The sequence below is a fragment of the Protopterus annectens genome, chromosome 5.part1 (genome assembly GCF_019279795.1).
Source record: "Protopterus annectens isolate FY-2018-M chromosome 5.part1, PAN1.0, whole genome shotgun sequence".
In the NCBI taxonomy this organism is placed as follows: Eukaryota; Metazoa; Chordata; order Ceratodontiformes; family Protopteridae; genus Protopterus; species Protopterus annectens.
Genome location: NC_056736.1, coordinates 289,661,900 through 289,682,711, shown reverse-complemented (window position 1 = coordinate 289,682,711; position 20,812 = coordinate 289,661,900). Strand labels below are relative to the sequence as shown.

The window sequence follows — 20,812 nt, the reverse complement described above, 5'->3', positions numbered from 1 at the left end:
CAACTCTTAATAAAAAACACTAAAGAACAGCTAAATAAATTAAACTTCCATTTTAAGTCCATATGAAGCAAGCAAAATGTATTTACTTATCCCTCCAATGTACTAATACAATACAACATAGCTTCAGGGAGGAATACAGTATCTCTTCTGCCCTGCTTTTGGTAGTAGACAATTTATAGCAATAGGGAGCCAATACCCATCAAATTTTACTGGGAAGCATGGCTAGGCTTAACAAGGCTCCTTGGGTCAATAGCCTAGCATTCTACTATGATACTAGACAATGTACAAAATCACACACAACCAGGGATATGTCTGCAGCAACTAATTATATCTTGGTTCAATATTGAGCTTTTAGATCCATTCTGCAAAATAAACATTCACTGCTCTCTTTATATTCAAATGAAGGGCTGACAGAAATACCCTCAAGGTTCAGTACATGGATTATTACTTCTCTCCCAGTACACTGATGTACTGCCTTGGGAGTAGTCACAGTTGGATACCATATCATGCACATATGATCTGATCCCATGAAAAAAACAGAGAAACCATCTTTTACTTTTTTTTATCATCTTTATTGAATTATCACGTAGGACACAGGCTGTGACGTCCCTCCTCTAGGCAAGTAATCAAGAAGCCTCAATCATCATCACTGACCGCAGTGAAAGATACTTACTTGGAACAAAAATACATAGTATTTCCAGATGCACCTCTCTGTACCAAGCAAAATTCCCTTAAGAGCACACTCCATCCAGGGGCTGGGTTTCCCTCGCCTTCTCTCTCACCAGGCCCCAAATAAGACTCCCCACTGACACAGCTGTAGAGTTGAGTCCTCAGTCAAGTGTTCAAAGCCAAGTCATCTATCACCCTGTCTATGAAACACCAATGCTCTGTGTCCCTGCTCCAAGTAGCTGAGACGCACTCTGAGATTTGATTTGCACACACACACACGCACATACTCGCACCTGGGAAAGACTGGAACAGATTTACCAGCTATGCCCCCCTCTGCCCAGATTATAAGGTTGATACTGCCACAAGAACATGCCAAAGCCAGCTTCTCTAAGGCTCTTACCAGGGTAATCAATTATAGTTATTCCAAATTAATACTAATACAAATGGCAGTGTTTGACTAATGCAGCAAGGCTTTTAGGAGCAGCTACAGTGTCACAAACAAATATAAGTACTCTCAAAGATTAAAATAGTCCCTAAAAGACCCACCATAATGAAACAGTTAAATGTATTTAATAATAAATAATAAAAGAACATGAAAATACTAAATATCTATTTACAATAAAGACCAGAGTTTCAATCACAGGAAATATTAAAAAATAACACAGATGGAAAGATTCACACAGATACATAAAAACAATACTTTGCTAATAATACAACAATACTTAGCTAGTAAATTTTTAACAAGCAGCTTTACAAATACATTTTCAACACAAGCACCTGTACAAATCAGTTTGATATACAAATGACATAATTCTTTACAAAACTCCAGCTAGCTATGCTGGCATATGTTACACATCCACTGCCATACCTCTCCTAGCATAGCTGGCAAAACCTCGCATAATCACACAATCATATTTATATAACGTTCCAAGCAACTGCCGAACAGAATAAAACATAGAACTTTGACAGTCCCAGTGTCTTGAGACTAAACTCACCATGAAAATGGCAATTCAGCACCTGAAAAGTATATACGAAAGCCAGTGGAACAAATGAAACAAATACCTTCAAAATCCAGCGATAACCACAGCGAAACTCTCAGCAGTTAAATAAACTTTTTTTGAAAGCCAGTGGAACAAATGAAACAAATGTCTTCAAAAACCAGCAAAATCCACAGCCAAACTGTAATTTTATTAAACGAAACACAGAATAATCCAAAAAGGTTAAGCGCTTTCACTTGCTAAATGGCAAGCTTCATCAGAAAAAGTAGAAACAAACCTCTCAGCACTTAAACTTTTTGGCGCCAAAATTCAAAATACACAATGCTTCATATTAAAGGTATAGGACACCTAAAAATTACACATCGTGCAAAACCTGTTATTGTATAAATCCTATCTATACTAATCACAATGTAAACAAAAATACAATATATAATATGAATCTAAAACTTAAAAAATATTTTGTATTAAATATTTATATATATAATACCTGGGTAATACAGAACAATTTGTTACATGTCCGTCCAAACTGTCCTATAAATCTATAAGAATCTGAACAACAATACAATATAGAATGTCCAAAATATATATATTGTCCTAAATCTACCTGTCTATAAAAATATTGTAACAAAATTGTGCCATCAATATGATGTGAATATATATATAAATAAATATAAAATTTAGTATACCTATTAGTGTCTTATGGTCACAAATTAACTGTTGCATATGCCACTAAACCCAAATTCAACCCATGGCTAGCAAAGGTTTAATAGAAATAACGTCATTGAGTCCTGGTGGGGTTGAAGAATCCAGTAAAACCTGCCACCAATACTCTTTGTATGATAACAGGCCCTTGAAGTCGTCCCCCCCCCATATCAAGTTGAACACTGTCAATAATAGCAAACTTGAAATAGTGCCTGTCTCCACATTTTTTAATATGTCTAAAAAGAGCGTTTGTTTCATCTTTTGTCCTAATACTATATAAATCAGAATATATCCGTTTATTAAATTTCCTCTCAGTTTTTCCTATATAAAATCCTGAGCATGCTATGCATTCAGCCATATATAACAATCTTAGTGCAACAATTACCTTGTTTAAATATTATTTTTGTACTATTTATATTTTCCAACATTATACTTTTTTCCTGAAGAATATGACTGCACTGTTTACAACTACCACATTTTTAGTATAAAAATCTTAAGATATTGGTTTTAAATTCCTTTTCTCTAAATATTTCTTTATGTTGTACCCCATCTTGTACACAAATCTGGGTCCAGTCCCTAAAGTACTAACTAATTCCTCATCAATAGCAATAATATTCCAATTAGTGGTCAAGATGCTCTTAACTTTACCTACATATGGTCCATATTCCAACACACTATTTCCCATATGATGGACTATCTTCTAGGAAATGTACTGATGGATCATCAGTCAGCCCTGATGCATAATATAAACCCAACAATGGTTTATATTTAAATGTCCATCCTTGAATGGTCTGCTGGCTAACCCTAGCCTTCATCTTGTCATCATATCCTCTTTCCTGGAACATAGTCGTAATATGTGCCACTTCCTCTATCATATCTTTGTATACAAAAGTCATTCAGATGGCACGTATGCTCTGTCCTTTGTAAATGTTGATAAACCTGTTCCTGGGATGATAACTGGAAAATTCTAAATAACTGTTGGAAAAAGTATTTTTTCTATAAATTCTTGACTTGAACCCAGATCCCATTTTAGAAACACATGTGTAAGTAGGGTACACCAAAATTATTGCTATGCAAAGTAAATTTAAGATAGTTGCTACTCTGATTGAGATATATTATAAACTGGTCCAACATGTCAGAACTCCCTTCCCATAATATATATATATATATATATATATATATATATATATATATATATGTATCATCTAAATAGTGTGAATAATATTTAATATATTGCATAAACTGGCTCTTCCCAGTCTAACATAACCAGGTTAGCGAAGATGGGAGCACATGCTGCTCCCACAGCAACGCCCCTGGTTTGTCTAAAGAGTTCACCCTCGAATTGAATGTAATTATGTTCAAGGACAATTGACATCATGTCCATTAATAAGCATGCTTTGTCCCTGTATGCTATTAGCAAATGCCTCTAATCCATCAATTTTAGGGATACAAGAGAAAAGGTCTACAACATCTATAGCTACAAATAACAAATTGTTACTTCTCAGATATGTAGGATATTTCTTCAAAAATTCCCATGAATCTTTCATCATATGTGGAATTTTGTTGTAAATATGTTTCAAGTGAAAATCAATAACTGAACCCATAGGGAAGGGTTTTGGAATAACTACCCGAAATAACAGGTCTGAATGGGGGGGTCTTTTGTATCTTTATGGACTTTAGGGATTCCCACTATAGACGCTAACTTAGGATGTTCCACTTTTATAAAATTATAAGTGTCTGTAGTGATTCTGTTGTCTAACAGGAATTCTTCTATATGTAAGTCAATCCTATTGTAAGCAATGTTAATCTCATTCAAAGATACAATTACATAATTTCCCGATGTGTAATAAATCGTATATTTTTGAAGACTAAACCATACTGTCAAAAAAGACAATGCCACCCCCTTTGTCGGGTTTCATTATTCTAATGCTGTCATCATTTCATAGGTCAGTAACGACCTTTTGTTCTTCCAAGGATAAATTGTAATTAATCTTTTTACCACTAATGTGATTTTGTAGTCTATATTCTTGTTGTGTTACGGATTTGTCATAAATTGAAATAATCGGATGCATAGGGGGCACAAACGGGCTCTTCTTTTTTAACCCTTTGCACTTGTAGTCTTGCTTGCTAGAATCCTTTATAGAATCTTTGAACATTACACTTAAATTAAGTTTTCTTATATATCTTTTTATCTCACTGATGCAGTCAACAAGTTTAGCAGTGGGGATGAATTTCATCCCTTTAGAAAATAAATCAAAATATACCATTTGTAATGGGTACTCAGTGTAGTTGTAAATCTTAAAATTCTTATAATTGTATACTGCACCTTCCTGTGTAATCTTTGCTTTATTGTTATTAGACAAATCCTTGTTGTTCGTCTGTAAGACCAATGGCCTTTGTTTACTTAAATTCTCTTGTACTTGACATTCCACTACTGTACCTAATATTCCTGTTGTTGTCTTCTCCAATTCCCTCCCCATTTCCAGTCTCTTTGTCTTCTCCTGTTCTCTATGTGAAAAGAATTATAGTCTTGATTGTTCCTTTGATGCCCATATGAATAATGAACATTGTCAAATTCTTCACTTGAAACTTTTTTAGAATATTTATAATCCACTTTATATTTCTCCCATATATATGGCCTTCCCTTCTTATATTGTTCCATATCTCTACAAAACTTCTTATTTTTGCGAATATGTATTTGTTTGGTAGCATTGTCAGCTACATTAAACTGTTTAACATACAGTTTTTCCCATTGCAGGAACACTAAATCATTCCTAATAATCACATTCAATTCCTCCACTTCCTGCATAAGTCTCACTAATTTTTCATCGTTATATTTGATTAACATTTGCATATATTTAAAACCACATTGATCAAAAAATGTGTTAAACTGTTGTATAGTTTTGTCAGTCAAATCAATTCCCATAGGGCATTTGAAAACTCTAAGTGCCATAGGGACTATATTATGTTCCATACATTTATTAAAATATGCATTGTCTAAGTTAATATTGTTAATATTATTCAGTTTCTTACCCAGGCCATATATAATGTCCTTTAATGTTCCTTTAGGAACCGAAGAATTAACATTGTCTACTTACTGGGTTATTGTAGTCAAATACACAGTTTTTGTCCAAAAATATTTTCAAAAGGTGGTTAGAATTACCACCTTCTCTGTTAGTCACATTTGCGGACTCCACAACAGTCCCAGTCCTTTTTTCATTACCAACACTTGGTTCTTGATGTATATAGGTCTTTTGGGACATCACCTTTTTCGGTTTAGTACCCACACGCTTCGCTTCCAAATCAAGGTTCGCAAAGGACCAGTCAAAGGTGAAGTCCGATATACCCAGCTTGGTACTATTCTTTTTATTGATTGAATGACAAGTAGCTGGTAAATCTATCAATTTCGAACAGTCATTACCATTTCCCTGGCTGTTAGGTATACCTGGTGAATGCGTGGTACTATTAGAATTGTTAAAATTGTCCAAGCTGTTGTCGGACATCCTCAAGTCCCTATAATGTGTTGCACCATTGGTTTCAACTTCAAGAGCTTCAGAAACTGGTGCAACATTGTTGAAACCTTTGTTAGTGTTACCACTGGCTGTGACAAAATTACCAAATCTAGCTAACACGTCAGAAAGTCTGCTTACTTCTCCCCACAACACTGTTAGCTCTGACTGAACTCGAGCCAAATCACCACTTTGCATACTTGGGCTAGAATGTTGTCTCGATCAGACTCCATGGGCAAACCTGAAGGAACCAGCACAAACAACGTTCCAAGCAACTACCGAACAGAATAAAACATAGAACGTTAACAGTCCCAGTGTCTTGAGACTAAACTCACCAAGAAAACGGCAATTCAGCACCTGAAAAGTATATACGAAAGCCAGTGGAACAAACGAAACAAATGCCTTCAAAACCAGCGATATCCACAGCCAAACGTTCAGCAGTTAAACTTTTTTTGAAAGCCAGTGGAACAAATTAAACAAATGTCTTCAAAAAAACAGCGAAATCCACAGCCAAACTGTAATTTTATTAAATGAAACACAGAATAATCCAAAAAGGTTAAGCGCTTTCACTTACTAACTGGCAAGCTTCATCAGAACAAGTTGAAACAAACCTCTCAGCACTTAAATAAACTTTTTGGCACCAAAATTCAAAATACACAATGCTTCATATTAAAGGTATATGCCACCTAAAAATTACACATCGTGCAAAACCTGTTATTGTATAAATCCTCCCCGGGATTCATGAACCTTGCGCCAGGCGCCCGCATAGCGTTGGCGTTATAACGCCAAATATGGCTGCTGAGCGATTCAGGTATGAATGAATTCCACGTGCACTACCGGCGTGCGCCGGACCGTCTCCGCCCCCCGGCGTAGGTATGCAAAACACACTGTGTGCGGTATTGCACCATGCAAATGAGGGCAATAGCGATCCACGAAGTGGCGCGTGGCGTAAGGCACGGCAATGTAAACCAAAAAGCGGTTTACATTTACCCAAACATACCGGAGGAGTAACGGAAGGCTGTCAAAGTCAGGTATCATATAGGTGCAATATGCCAATGTGGAAAGGCACCGAGAATGTCCAAAGAAAATATGCACAAAATGTAAAAATGACATAAATGGCACGTCGTAGAAAGAACAGCAGACCCCGGGATGTGTGCACAGAAGTTGTAAAGCAATGAAATAATATGATAATGTCCGAAAAGAGCATTAGAACACAAATCAGCTGCACAGCCACCACACACCATAGTATGTATGTAAAGCTGCAACCCCAGCGCAATGGTTGTCAAGGAGTGGAGGCGGTGTCCGCCGTAACCAGGTATTAGTAGTCAATTCCATGCAAATGAGGCAGATAATAGTGAATCGCAAAAACGGCGCCAGCGTAAGGATGGAGCAAACGGCGTAGCGGTACTACACCGAGGAGTGGCCTACACCAGATACATGTCAACCACACAGGGGTGTGCCACCGTAGGAGGAAGGATATTGGAGGACAGCAAATCTGGGCTGTACAATGCACATCACAACATCATGACTGGCGTGTTAGGAAACAGATGCGCTGACAGTACAGAATGCGCGTACAAATGCATGTGCACGAGGATGACTACGTTCCCGAAACCAGTCATGTGACGGCCTCACCGTCAACAACCAGGGATATAGGAAGGTAATGCGGAGAATACGAGGAAATGCGGAAGCAGTGTAAATGTATCCGTAACGAGCAATTAACACCAATCAATGCAGGAAGGGCAAACGCCGTCAGCTGATAAGTCTGCATGCAGACTCCTGCAGAACGGGAAAGGGGAGGCATTTGAGAGCAAAGATAATAGGGGATGTAGTAGAAATGCAAAGATCAAAGAACCGAAATAGCACAGCCAAGTACAGAGGTAGCATAACTGCGGCTGCAGATAAAATGCATCATATGCCATGTGCCTGCAGGATGCAGTAATGTAAGATGCCAGGCGAAGGCAATGCAGGCAACTGTAATGTAACACTACAGGCAGTACCGTTGCAGCTGCAAGCGTAAAACCACGGAAATAATCCATGGATAGGGCCGCACAGACACACCCAATGACCTCACCGGGTATACAGCACAACAGTAATAAATGTGAATGCGCACAACACACAGCGACTTCCCAAACGCGCACCGTAGGGTGTAAACAGACGGGAACTTTTAACATGTATATGCTGGGTGCCGCCGTGGCCGTGATGCATAGGTATGTGGCAGAGACAGACGGAGTTGCGGAGGGTGGTGCCGACAACAACCGTAGGCCTCACAGGAGAAGGAGAGTGTTCAGACCAAGGGTGACCTACCAGGGGCTGCGAGACCTGGAGATAGTATGGCGCTACAGCGTGGACAGGGTCACTTTACAGCAAATAGTGGAGCTGTGCCCGGCCTGAGAACAAGAGACAACAGAGGGGAGCCCATCCCAGTGGACACAAAGGTATGTGTGAGCTTGCGAATACTGGCTACAGGTACCTTTCAAAGGCCCACCGGGACATAATGGGCATCTCACAGGCATCAGCATCCAGGGTACTACACCAGTTCCTGGATGCCATGTTACCACATGCCCATGAGCACATAAAGTTCCCCACATCTCAGGAGGAGTTGGCTAGCAATATCGCGCTTCCACCGTGTGGCACAATACCGGAGGTCCTGGGTGCGATAGACTGTACGCACATAGAAATCAAGTCACCACCTGGGGAGCAGGGTAGACGCTAGATAAACCGCAGGGATACCCCTCCATCAATTGCCAGGTCGTGTGCAATGCGCGGGGCATTATCATGGATGTGTGTGCCGGCAGCCCTGGAAGCTACCACGACTCCCATATCTGGCATGCCTCACAGCTGTACCAGGTATTCGCCAGTGGGGACATCACACAAGGTCACCTTGTGGGGATGCTGGCTACGCACTGGAGCCGTGGTTGATGACACCCATCAGAAATGCACACACACACATGCAAGAACGCCATAATGAGGCACTGCACAAACGAGAATAATCATAGAGCGTGTGTTGGGATGTTGAAATCACGGTTCGGTGCTTGGATACATCCGGTGGAGCCTTGCAGTACTCTCCAGGCACAAGTGCCCACATATTCATAGTATGTTGTATGCTACACAATATGATTCTGCGGAAACAGCTGCTGCAGGGACATAATGCCGGAGGGCCACCAAGTCCGCCACAACTGCCAGGGCAAGCACAGGCACAGGGCGTGCGGCGCCACGGACACCCTGAGCCAGCCCCAGTAGGTAGACAGAGGCGTACCCAAATATGCCTACGCCCTGGCAAAGAGGGAACGATAGCACATACTTTGACAGTGTAGGCCCCATGGACTGACACCTCCTGACCTGCACACACACTAAAATGGACGCCACACAAACATGTCCGCCCGTATAGTGTACCGTATGTGCGGACGTGTGTGACTCCAACAAAGGCACCGCCAAACACTGCACACCCAATAGCCAGCAGAGCATGGAACGCCAACACGTCAGCGACGCCGGTTCAACAGCACACGGCGTAGCCATATGCTGCCACTATCGCCGCAAGTCGACCACACATGTACGCATGTGCATACACAGATACGGAAATACATATCAGTACACATGTAGAAATATATGTACGCATACACAGATAGAAAGTACAACAGGGTAATATGGAACCCAGGGATGCAAGTTCACAGATAAGTAAGACGTGAAATCACCACATATTAAACATAGTGACCGACAACCCGATTATCCTGGAGGGTGGGCAGGGCAGGTAACGCCAGCCATGGAAATGTTAACCTGCATCAATACATATCCGCGTGTCGGGATGGTCACCAGTCCACGGTACAGTAACGGGATATGTGTAGGGTCACCACTTGTCCCACGTTGTGAGGGACAGTCCACCTTTGGGCAGTTGTGTCCTGCAAAAACATTGACAAAATGGCAAATGTCCTGAGATTGTAGGACAAAACCATTTCCCATAATTACTTTATTAGTTGCACAAAACAGTTATATTGTAGAAGAAACATCTAAATATGATAATAAACAGAATAAGCAACTGTAATGCTACATCGTCGTATTCCGTCAAAAAGTGAATCGCTGTCCTTTGTACTGGCCGTGGGTGTGTGTTGGCATGCAAAATCAGACGTTTCTACTAAAATTTCCCACATTGGCCATTTGAAAAGGTGGCAACCCTACATATGTGCGTGTCATATCCATAGGACATGAGTGCGGAGATACACGCCGCCACCGCGATGCGCCAACGTAGGTATTGTGTTCAACCGTCGGTCTGGCGGAAAGCATACCAGTGAAGTGTACAACATTATGAGGAATTACCTCATTCGGGTGTAAAACAGTTCATGTTCCTCGCAGTACCTACAAGTTCCACATTGAAAATGTCTCTCAAACATCCATTGTTAGGAATGTATATAAATGACATCCTGGTAAATAGAATGTACTCATAGTAAGTCAGTAAAGGTTCTTCACTGTAAGTAAATCAGCATATCATAATCAACCTATGACCTACTTAGCTGAAGTTGTCACTATGCCATTACTATGTGTTCCACATTATGCCCATGTGTTTCACATTACTACTGTGTGTGTTCCCCACTCGAAATAGAAGGTTGACAGCCATGGCGGCAATATGTGTATGTGTGAGGTGAGGTTGTCGTGTGTTCCGCTGTGTGTGTGTAATGTGTGTGCCAGTGTAAACTGTGTATGAAGGTGACATGTCACAGGCGGAGTGTAATAACAGGCGAGGCATACAGTACAGGAACCATAGGCGTATGTACAGCAGTACCCACAAAGTAGTACTGGCATCTCCTCAGTGGCTATGCACGTGGCGACGTAAAATGATGCAAAGCGCAAATGTCCCAAAGTGTACCACAGGGCCATAGCAAACCGGAGATGCAAAGGACGCATGTACAAACCACGACCGTAGGTATGGCGGCCATAACGTAGACTCCACACGGTCTGTTGGCAACGTTACACAGCATCAGGCATGTACGGCGAAAATACGAATGTGCCATCCCGACACCGATCGTGAACACTTACGGTCCGGTAAATACCGCGGTGTGTTCCACGACCGTGACGTAAGCAAGCGCACACGAATAGGAGGCTACCGGTAGCATACAGTCCGCCCCAAGTATAGGACCACAATCACCGTAACTATCAGCGACAAAGTGCCAATGGATGGTAGGCACGATCGGACATGCGCAGATATATAACCGATGTGAAGGCGGAATACGTGCAGGAAGCACACATGCAGGCGATACCGACAGCAGACGACATCAACAAAACAAACATTCCCGGAACAACAGACAGGTAACCCGCAGCTCCCCAAGCAGGGATGGAGCACACACACAAGCATATCTGGTATGTGTAAATGCAAGACTCACACCCTGCACCGTCACCCACATCCGCAGATATACCCCATTGCACATATCAAAGGGATAACAGCTAAAACCGTAGCAAACACATACAGGCAGTGAATGACAGCGGCATACCCACAACAAGCTCATGGGGAACACTAGCAGCGGCTGATGCATCCATGCATTCGCTATGTACAGGAAAATAACAGCCATGTAACACATTTGAATGCACAACGCCATCGACAGATGCCGCCAGGACACGGGGACCCACATGTCGAACACAATACCATACCCAACACACACAATCCACGGCTAACACCACAGCGAAATGTACCCGACACCACACATAGCGGATGCAGTCACACAAACATGATACAATACATACCATCCTCACTAAGGTATTGCAAATAACCAACGGCCACACGAGGAAAGAACCATGGCCTAGTGCCGACGTAACGAACGAAAGGAAGAGGTATCACCGCTGATATGCGCATAAGTACACACCGAGGAACAGCTATTGGCCTGATTAACCCACATGGATCAGGCGACGGCGAATATAAGGAAGACTCCCTGGATATCCAAACCGTATGTTCATACCGAACCCATACGAACTCAAGAAAAAGAATGAAGGGAATTGAGTCAAACGCAGAACAAAAGGCCGGAAAGGTATGTCGAACCCACGAATTGTACTGGTGTGTAACGCACGATACGTATGACGAATCTGTACAGTATGTGAACGGTGTGTGTAGGTAAAGATACCTGTCCATCAGGCAGAGAGAGGCGAAGGTTGGATATGTAATGCTAAAACGCGCAGCATACCAACAACTGTGGACAACGTGTGCACAGCAGTGGGACAACATGTAAACACCTGGGATAACCCCAGGGCCGGCTTGCCACCCTTTCAAAAGGCCAAAGTGGGAAACCGTCGGGACACACTTCAGATGTTACAGGTGGACACATACCCATGGTCAGTACAAAGGTTAGAACTCTACTCTTTTGCATAAAGAAAGGTGTATTCTTGTAGCAGTTCAGTTGCTTATTGTGTGTCTTGTAACAGTTAGGAATGTACATACATAAATAAGTATGTTATGCAACTCTTACATAAGAATGGGATATAGTGATGTCCCACAATCTCAGGACATTTGCCATTAGTGATAAAGTTTGTCAGGACACAACTGCCCAAGGAGGGACTGTCCCTTGCAAAGTGGCACAGGTGATAACCCTACCCCAGGTCTGCCATAGGGGTTGCAAACACAGAACAATGCCACCACCCACGCGCGATGCTGGCAGTGGATATCCAACACTGAAGTGCCACAGCAGGGGATAGGACATTTATGTATAGTGTCACAGCACACATGTGCATGGGCATATACCGTCGATGTCATATGGAATGTGCGCACGACGTGCACCTATCCCACGCAGTAGGCGACTATGTCAAGTATGTGTAATGCAAAGCTGGCATGATGGATATGTTCAGAGATCATAGACAGTATCACAGGCATAGCATGCATGATGGAACGATGGGCTAATGTTATATACATACACAAGATATGTATGGCCTGCACATATGGGACAATGTAGTAGCAGAATAGGTACCGAAATGGAGGTACCAGCAAGTGACCATGTCCAAACGTTCCATAGCAGGTGCAATGTGTGCCACAATGATGTCCAGCAGTGCCGTGTAAACACATGTGCAATGTACACAGTACTGATACCCCCATGGTAGTGTCCACTGAACGGCAGAACTGGATGTCAACTGTCATGTCTATACAGTACGTCCGCTGTGGTGGTACCATGGGTCTGTGTCACCCTACCAGCAAGGCAGCTATGACACGACTAGTGACACAGTGTGCCCCTGTGGGATGTGCACAGGACCTATGTCCCACAGCATGGTGTGTGTCCAGTCTGTGGATGTCACACAGACGCAGGCTGAGCAATGTGGCATGTGTGCACACATGCAGGACTGCTCCTCCCCCCCTGCCCACAGCAAACGCCATGTAGGAGTACTACATGCATCAGTACTGTGGAGAACATGGGCCATGGCAGAGTACATTACACCCCTGTGTTAGTGGCATCTAGGTGAGCACAGATGTGTTACATGACTGTCATTTGCATATGTAAACTGTCTGAGCTGGGTAGAGAGCACAGCATGACTATACTGACACATGTAACGTTGTATCCATTGTGTAAGGTACACCACACATGTGTTATTGTAACATGGCCTGCGTGTACATGTGTGTATGGCACAGGTACAAGGGCACCCAAGGTATCAGCTACACATACGGTCCAGAAATGTGTAGTCCTGCACATGTGTACCCACACTATGGTGTAATATGGCAACCACAGCACCATGTGGGCCATGTGTGTGTACATCAACCATGTACAACGTGATATGCCTGTATAGGGACAGTATCCATGTGATACACACCGCATGACTGTCAGTATGCAAAGGTGATGTGTATGCACTATGTGTGATGTAACTGATGCAATGATATCTACATGATATATCTGCCACACTGACACCTGTATGGGTGTCAGCAACATGAGTAGGATGAGCTAGAATGCTGCCAGGTATGTAGAAGTGGTATATGTAGGCATGTACAGTACTGTGTGACAGTAGGTAGTGTACGTATGCAAATACTGAGCATGAGGGGCCACATGTCTGAGGAACGTGCAATGCCACACGTCCCTGACATGTTGTAGTTAGCATGACATGCCTGCACCACTGTGTGAACTGTACAGAAGGCACATGGCGTAACATGCCGATACATAGGGTACGATGTGATGCTGGATGTGTACAAAGTCAATAGCATAGAGTGGAATGGTGCTGAAGGGCAAAGAGCAGATCATGTCTGATGTGATACCCTCTGTACCACCCCAACCACCCATGCAATAATATGACAGGTGGCCAGCATGGGATGTGGTGTTCCGTGGCGCACAGAAGCCCAACAAGGGTGCCAGGAAAGGCATGCAGGTAGTCAATGAGTGTGTGAAGCATGTATGTCAAGATGTGGCCCAGTGCCATACTGAATGGCCCAGTCATGGGTGTAGAGATGCAGCCCCATACGTGCAATGCAGTACCATCCATGTGTAGTGTGATAGATGTGGTAGTGTGGTGGTCATGGTGCACAACGTACATGAATGGGCTAGCAGTCACTGATGTGTGCTGCTGCAGAGACATGTAACAGCCAGGTTGGCGGGATACAACAACTACGGTGGTTGGAGGTGACATTGGGACTGTGTTCCCAGACATAACATGTGCATGCCAGTACTATGTATGTGTCCACAGGGTTAATACAATGTCCAGCCAAGGATTGGAACCCTGTAGTGAGTGAGAGTGTGTATTGTTGGTAGGTACCCCATTGGCAGGCAGGATGCCAGCAACATCTGTGTCGTAAATGCCTGCATGACCGTGGTATGCTGCATTGAATGTGGATGTAGTCAAACAGCAGAGACATACCACCACACTGCGTGAGGGCCCACACTGCAATGTCTGGCAGTCATGTGTAGGTAGCTAGCTGTGGAGTATGTCATGCACCAGCAGGACACACCATGACTGTCAAGTGACACACAACACACAGGTGAACAAAACTACCGTGCAACAGCCTGCACATGTGCCCATATAGCACGTGTGCATGGAACAGGAATACCACTGTGGCGTCTGTGAAAATGCCAGCACCACCATGTCTCAGTGTGGAATAGCATGGTCCCTACCAGTGTGTACATGTAGCAGAAGTGCACTGTGATCACTGTTGGCATAGGCACATAGACTGTCCATTGGACGTGGTGCCATGCCCTCAACAACCTCTGTCAGTGGATGTCAGTAATACCGGCTGTAGTGTGTATGTACCATGCATGCTGCTATGGTTGTGTGCTTAGGGTGTGGCTAGCAGGGATGGTAAGCATGGATGTTCAGCAAACAGAGGGGGGAGGTGTGTAGGCCTAGCATACAGACACATGTAGGTTTGGTGCATGCTGAGGTAGTGTAGGTATGGTATGTGTCGTGTAATGTGTCACCCAGCTATGTGTACTGCATGGCCAAGCATGTGTGGGTACGTGGGAGTCCATACTAGGGAAGGTCGTGTTGCTGGCAATACATAGCAGTAGCAACTGTCCCAGGTGCAATGTACAGCATGCCACCCTGACTGGCATGTAACCTGTGGTGTACAGTGTCTGCACTGTCGCGTGTCACAATGTGCGTAGTGGCCACAAACATGGGTATCTGAACATTGTCCACCTATGATGCAATGTGTCATGGGAAAATACAGTATGTGTGTAAATCACGGTGCGGTGTGGGAACCACCCACCTGTGTGTGTTGCAGTCCAGGTATGTGACTGGGAGGTATGATCTGTGTACAATCTGGACTGGCAGGTGTGGCGTGTAGGGCATGGAGGCAGGTCCCAGGCACTGTAGATAAGTGACATGTGTGCTGTACTGTGTGTGCAGTGCTACTGTACAGCACAGTGGAGGGTGTAAGCATTGTCACACATCACTGCATGCTGTGCCTACCTGTGACAGCCCTGCCAGAGACAGACATGTGACACCGCTGCACAGGCAGCATAGCATGAGAAGATGTACATGTGGGCTGCACACCTTAGCCAGATGTCCACACGCCATGTGTGCCACGGTAGTGTGGTTCAACACGACTATCAGACTGGACAGACAGCACATGCCTGCATAACAACAGTATGACCATAGTCAACAGTCCCAGTGACAGAGTAGGCCAATGTAGACTATCCCTGCATGCAGACCAGTGGCTACTGGACACCTGGCTAGACACACACCTGGACGGTTAATTCACCATTGAGCCATCACATGTCCACGTCCATGTGGGCTGTACAATGTCATCACAGGGTGGTCACAATAGCAGGTGGCAAGGCAGACACGGTGTACCAGGTGATGCGTCATGTGTGCATATGTTGAGTAGCACAGCCGCTCACATGTCCGCAACATACTGGTGCACGGTGTATACTGTTACATGATGAATGTAACTGCACTGTCACCCACTACAGGGCCAGCTGGCACAGGTGTGTTGTGACTGGTGTAACCCATGTTTGCACAGGATACACACTGCTGCTGTAGGCAGCCATGCTGGTGGCCACCAGTGATATATGCAGTGGTCATACAAACATACCGTACACAGTGTTCAGGCAGGAATGTAAATTGTCGTGGACGATGTGCTGCTATGTGAATGTGGGTGTTTGTTGTGAATGTCACACATCCAGGAGACACCATCTGGTGCAGTCATGGTTGTCAACACCGCACACATCCACAGCAGTCAGAACCCAGTCCCGACAATGTGTGTCAGTCACCCTTGTACTGTGTGACACATGTGCACATGGCAGAACACCTCCCACTGTCATCTAAGCTGGCTACATGATGGCTGGAATGTGCTGCAGAAATGTACAATGCTGGTAGCCCAATGAAGTACCTGGAATCAGACACAGTACACTATGTCAGCCATGTAAACCATGCACAACAATGACTGCCCAACAGACACAAACAATGCATTGACACATGGAACGTGTGCTCATGACAACCCCCACCGAGGTATGTTGCACATATAGATGTACAAATGTCATCTATGGCCATAGCATGGATGCAGACACACATACTCCACAGGTAGTACCATGTGATGTAGGTAGGGGGCATTGCTGGTGTATATGTCACAGTAGATGTACACAGACATGTCCTGCATAGCCGCCATGTAGGGGTAGCTGTGGTATGTCACTACTGGACATGCCCACACAGATTACCATGTCCCGCAGGAGATGTGTTAGGTGTGTACCACATGTGACATGCTGACAACAATCTGCGATGTGTATGGCTGCCGGTGTACCTGTGTGACAATGTCCGTGATGGGTGCAAAGGCACATAGTATTGTATTGTATGCACACAAGCCCCACATAGCTGCATAGCCTGAACAGACAGTACAAGGAGTGTGTGGGATGATAGCAACCCACAGGTGGAGATGGGTATGGACGGCCCACAACCACATGTGTGTGTACGGTGTTCACGTCCATGACACATGAGCATCTGAGAGGCTAGCGCCACAGTTGTACAGTGTCGCATGTACATATGTTCAGCAACATCTCTGTATGTCCCACCACTGGCCTGTGGACCGATGGACAACAACCAAATGTGCAGGTATGAGATGTGCACAGCACATCACAGATGCCTACCGTAGAACAGGCCTACCATGTAGACATGTGCACAGTAGGTCTGCGCCACCTGCAGTCAAACACGTTAGGTGCCAAACCACACCAATAGTCCGTCAATGACACAGATGGGCATGCTTGCCTGTGTGTATGTATGTCTGGGAATGGCTCCGGCATAGCAATATAGCCGTGTCACCATTGTGAACAACAATATGAATGGGTTGTATGTGTGAGGGGTGCATCACATGTGTATGGTCAGATCGACGATACCATCAGTGGGCCTGCTATGTGAACATCCATGTCCCCATACATGGATACCTCTGCTGAGGCCAACACCACATTCACACAGGGAGGGATGGCGGTGTGTAGTGCAGCAGCAGACATGTGGGTGGCAGCGGGCAATGTATGCACACATATGTGTCACCCACATCAGTTCAGGCGGATATCCATGTGCATGGGATAGTGGTGTGTGTACACATACAGCACTGTGTCGATCAACATCCCAGCACATAGCACCTGCCAGGGCTACAGTGTACGCATGGATGTGTGATACCTGCATGCACCACACACACCCTCAACAAGCAGCGTACAGCATACCCCGCTGGAGGCCAGTGTCCACACCATGGTGATAAACATATTGAATGTCCAGATTCACACAGCTAAGACCAAAGCAATGGACAGCCACCCTGCCAATACCGGCAGCCCCTGGGTGGGTCACACCCATTGCCATGTATGATGCATACCCTGCCATATCATGCAGAGATGACCAGCAAGGCAGCATGAGCTATCGCAGTCCCACATGGTGCAATGGACAAAAGGCACTCTCACTATCAACCATACACAGTAGTAATGTGGTGGCGATGCACCCTGTCATGTTACAGGTGCTGTGTGATGCTCTGCACAATGTGTGCGTGTACATGCTATGCATGGCCTTTCCTGCTAATGTGTCATGGTTACACATTGCTCCATGTCTATCACACGTAACACAGGTGAGCTGGGGTGTTGTCCAGCGCCGGTACAGTGCTGTGTGGAAGTACATGGCACAACACATGCATGTGCAGGTGTCCATGTGTATGTGTACAGTGCCGCTGCTGACGTTCACAATGGACACAGACGTGATGTGTACTGACATATACACAGCGCACAGGTGAACAGTAGCACAGACGCCACATGGGGACATATGCCAACTGATACGACATAGGGGCAGCCAGGTACACATGTCCATGGCAGGCTAACATCTACATGGTGCGTAACAGTGTGATGGGGTGGCACACAGATATGATGTGACACCCAGTGCTCAATGGTGTGAAGCCACAACATGCGCTGCTGTCACCCCCCACGATGCCCCTTCTACAGATCACTGTGCAGATGTCGACATGTCATAGCAATGTATTTCCAACAGTATGCCAGCACAGCAGTGTGAATGTGACCTGCCACCATCATTATGTCTTCCAGATAATGCCACGCTCGGCTACCACCATTTAGCCGTCAGGAGGGGGGTCATCATACCATACCTCCAGAGTAACTACAATGCCCTGTTCAGCCATGTCCCACAGCAGGCACAAGAACGGCAGGAGATGTGGGAGGAGTTGTGCAGGAGGGTGAACAGCGTGGGCGGAACCAACCGCACATACCAACAAATCCGCAGGCACTGCACAGACCTGATCCGCATGCAAGACAGCGTGCCGCTGCAATCGCCAGGCAACAATGTGGGACAGGTGGTGGGCCACCAACACAGCCCCCTCACAGCTACGGAGGAGCTCCTGGTCAGTCTGGGGACACCCGAACAACATGCACAACCACTTGCGCCATCGTGGAGGTGGGTGTCACCCAAGCTATGAGCCTGGAGCCGCATGGTAAGTCAGTGTTGCATGTATGTATGATAGGCGACGTGGGTGTGGGTGTCATAGTACAACACATGATATAGCAATACATGCCAGGTATATGGCCACACAAGATGCAAACCATTGTATGCTATGTTGTGTTAGCAGACATGTGCATAGCACATGCAACCACACATGCATGATGTGTGATGCACAGTGCTGACAGTGGAGATAGTAATGGCTAAAGTGTATACCTTTGTGTAATGCCTTTACAGGTACGTCAGGCGAGTCGCAAGGACAAGGGTCTGTTGCAGGTAAGTCTGTTGCCAGTCAAACGCATGTTCTGCTGTATTGATATTCCCCATGTGTCTAGGCATGACATGCTCACCTGTGTGTGCTCCCACACGGTATACAGCTCGCACCACCCGACATACACACCACCCATGTACAGTAGATACACCCATTACCGTAGAGTGGTATGACACCACACAACCAATTGGTGTGTTACGTGCATTCAGCTATGCATACAATGGTGTAGGTGTTACACAATGGCTGCATGTGTAGTATGCATTGGAATGCCAGTGCAGTATGGACACAGTACCACAGAGTGAGCTGTGATCTGGCCAGAGCACAGGTGTTACCAATGTGACCCATGCCCCTGCATCGGTGCACGTTGTGACATGGCGCATGCCATGTCCCATGCACGGTATGTCTGTCTGCAGCATTGTCACACCATGATATGACCTATGCACAACATAGCAGACATACACACTGTCAGCATATCCAGAGAGAATGTGACACGTCACACTAGTATGGGTGTATGTCACATGGGCCACCACAGGGCCGTGTGCACAATGTCTACCACACACAATTGTCAATGAGTCAGACAGACAAGGCCATGGTGGATACCTACAGGCATGTTGCCACACAGCACATCCACAGTGGGTACTCACCATTGCACCCTGTACACACATAGTGGGTTCATCAATGTAGTGGACCCCTGGACATCTGCTGTAGTACACCAGTGACATGAAATCCCTCTCCCAGCTACTACAGGTGCCTCCAATGTCCACCATATATGTGCTGCTGAGCAGCTGAACTGACTTACAGACATGGCAATGTAATGCGTCCAGGTCACGCATCGCACAGACACATAGCTGTGTCCTGCTACTGTGCAGTGGCACAGAGCCTGCACCACACACCGCACAGCTACGCACACAGCTCACAGCAACGTACCTGCACAGACATCACTGTTACACATACATTGTATCTGTACACTGTACACATAACACTGCACCATGACAGCCATCGTGATTTGGTGCATGCGGTGGGACACCATCCTCACATGTCCACATGATACCGCACATGTTTGCGGTGTACATTACATAGTGTTGGCAGCCATGTGTACTCTCAACCTGCCCGCGGCCACACGGTGTATCACGCTGATGCATGCAAACTACCATGAATGTGTGTACTGCATGCCTACTAAATGACACCTGCCTGTTGTACTGTCCCCACCAGGGCAGTGTACATACTGCCACTATGAATGTCTGGTCTGCATTCACTGGTCTGTGTTGTGTGAATGCTGCATGCCACCTGCATTATCA

The 20,812-nt window shown here is 45.1% G+C and overlaps 1 protein-coding gene across 1 annotated transcript in view; it reads right to left on the bottom strand.

The window, feature by feature from the left end:
* Positions 1–20,812, bottom strand: part of LOC122803382 (interferon-induced GTP-binding protein Mx3-like) — a 1,250,224-nt gene that overhangs the window by 859,288 nt on the left and 370,124 nt on the right. The window contains exons 6-7 of the mRNA XM_044072962.1: positions 5,899–5,928; positions 5,552–5,560 (exon numbers count right to left, since the gene is read on the bottom strand). Coding sequence (XP_043928897.1) covers positions 5,552–5,560; positions 5,899–5,928 — 39 coding nt within the window. The remainder of the gene's footprint in view (positions 1–5,551; positions 5,561–5,898; positions 5,929–20,812) is intronic.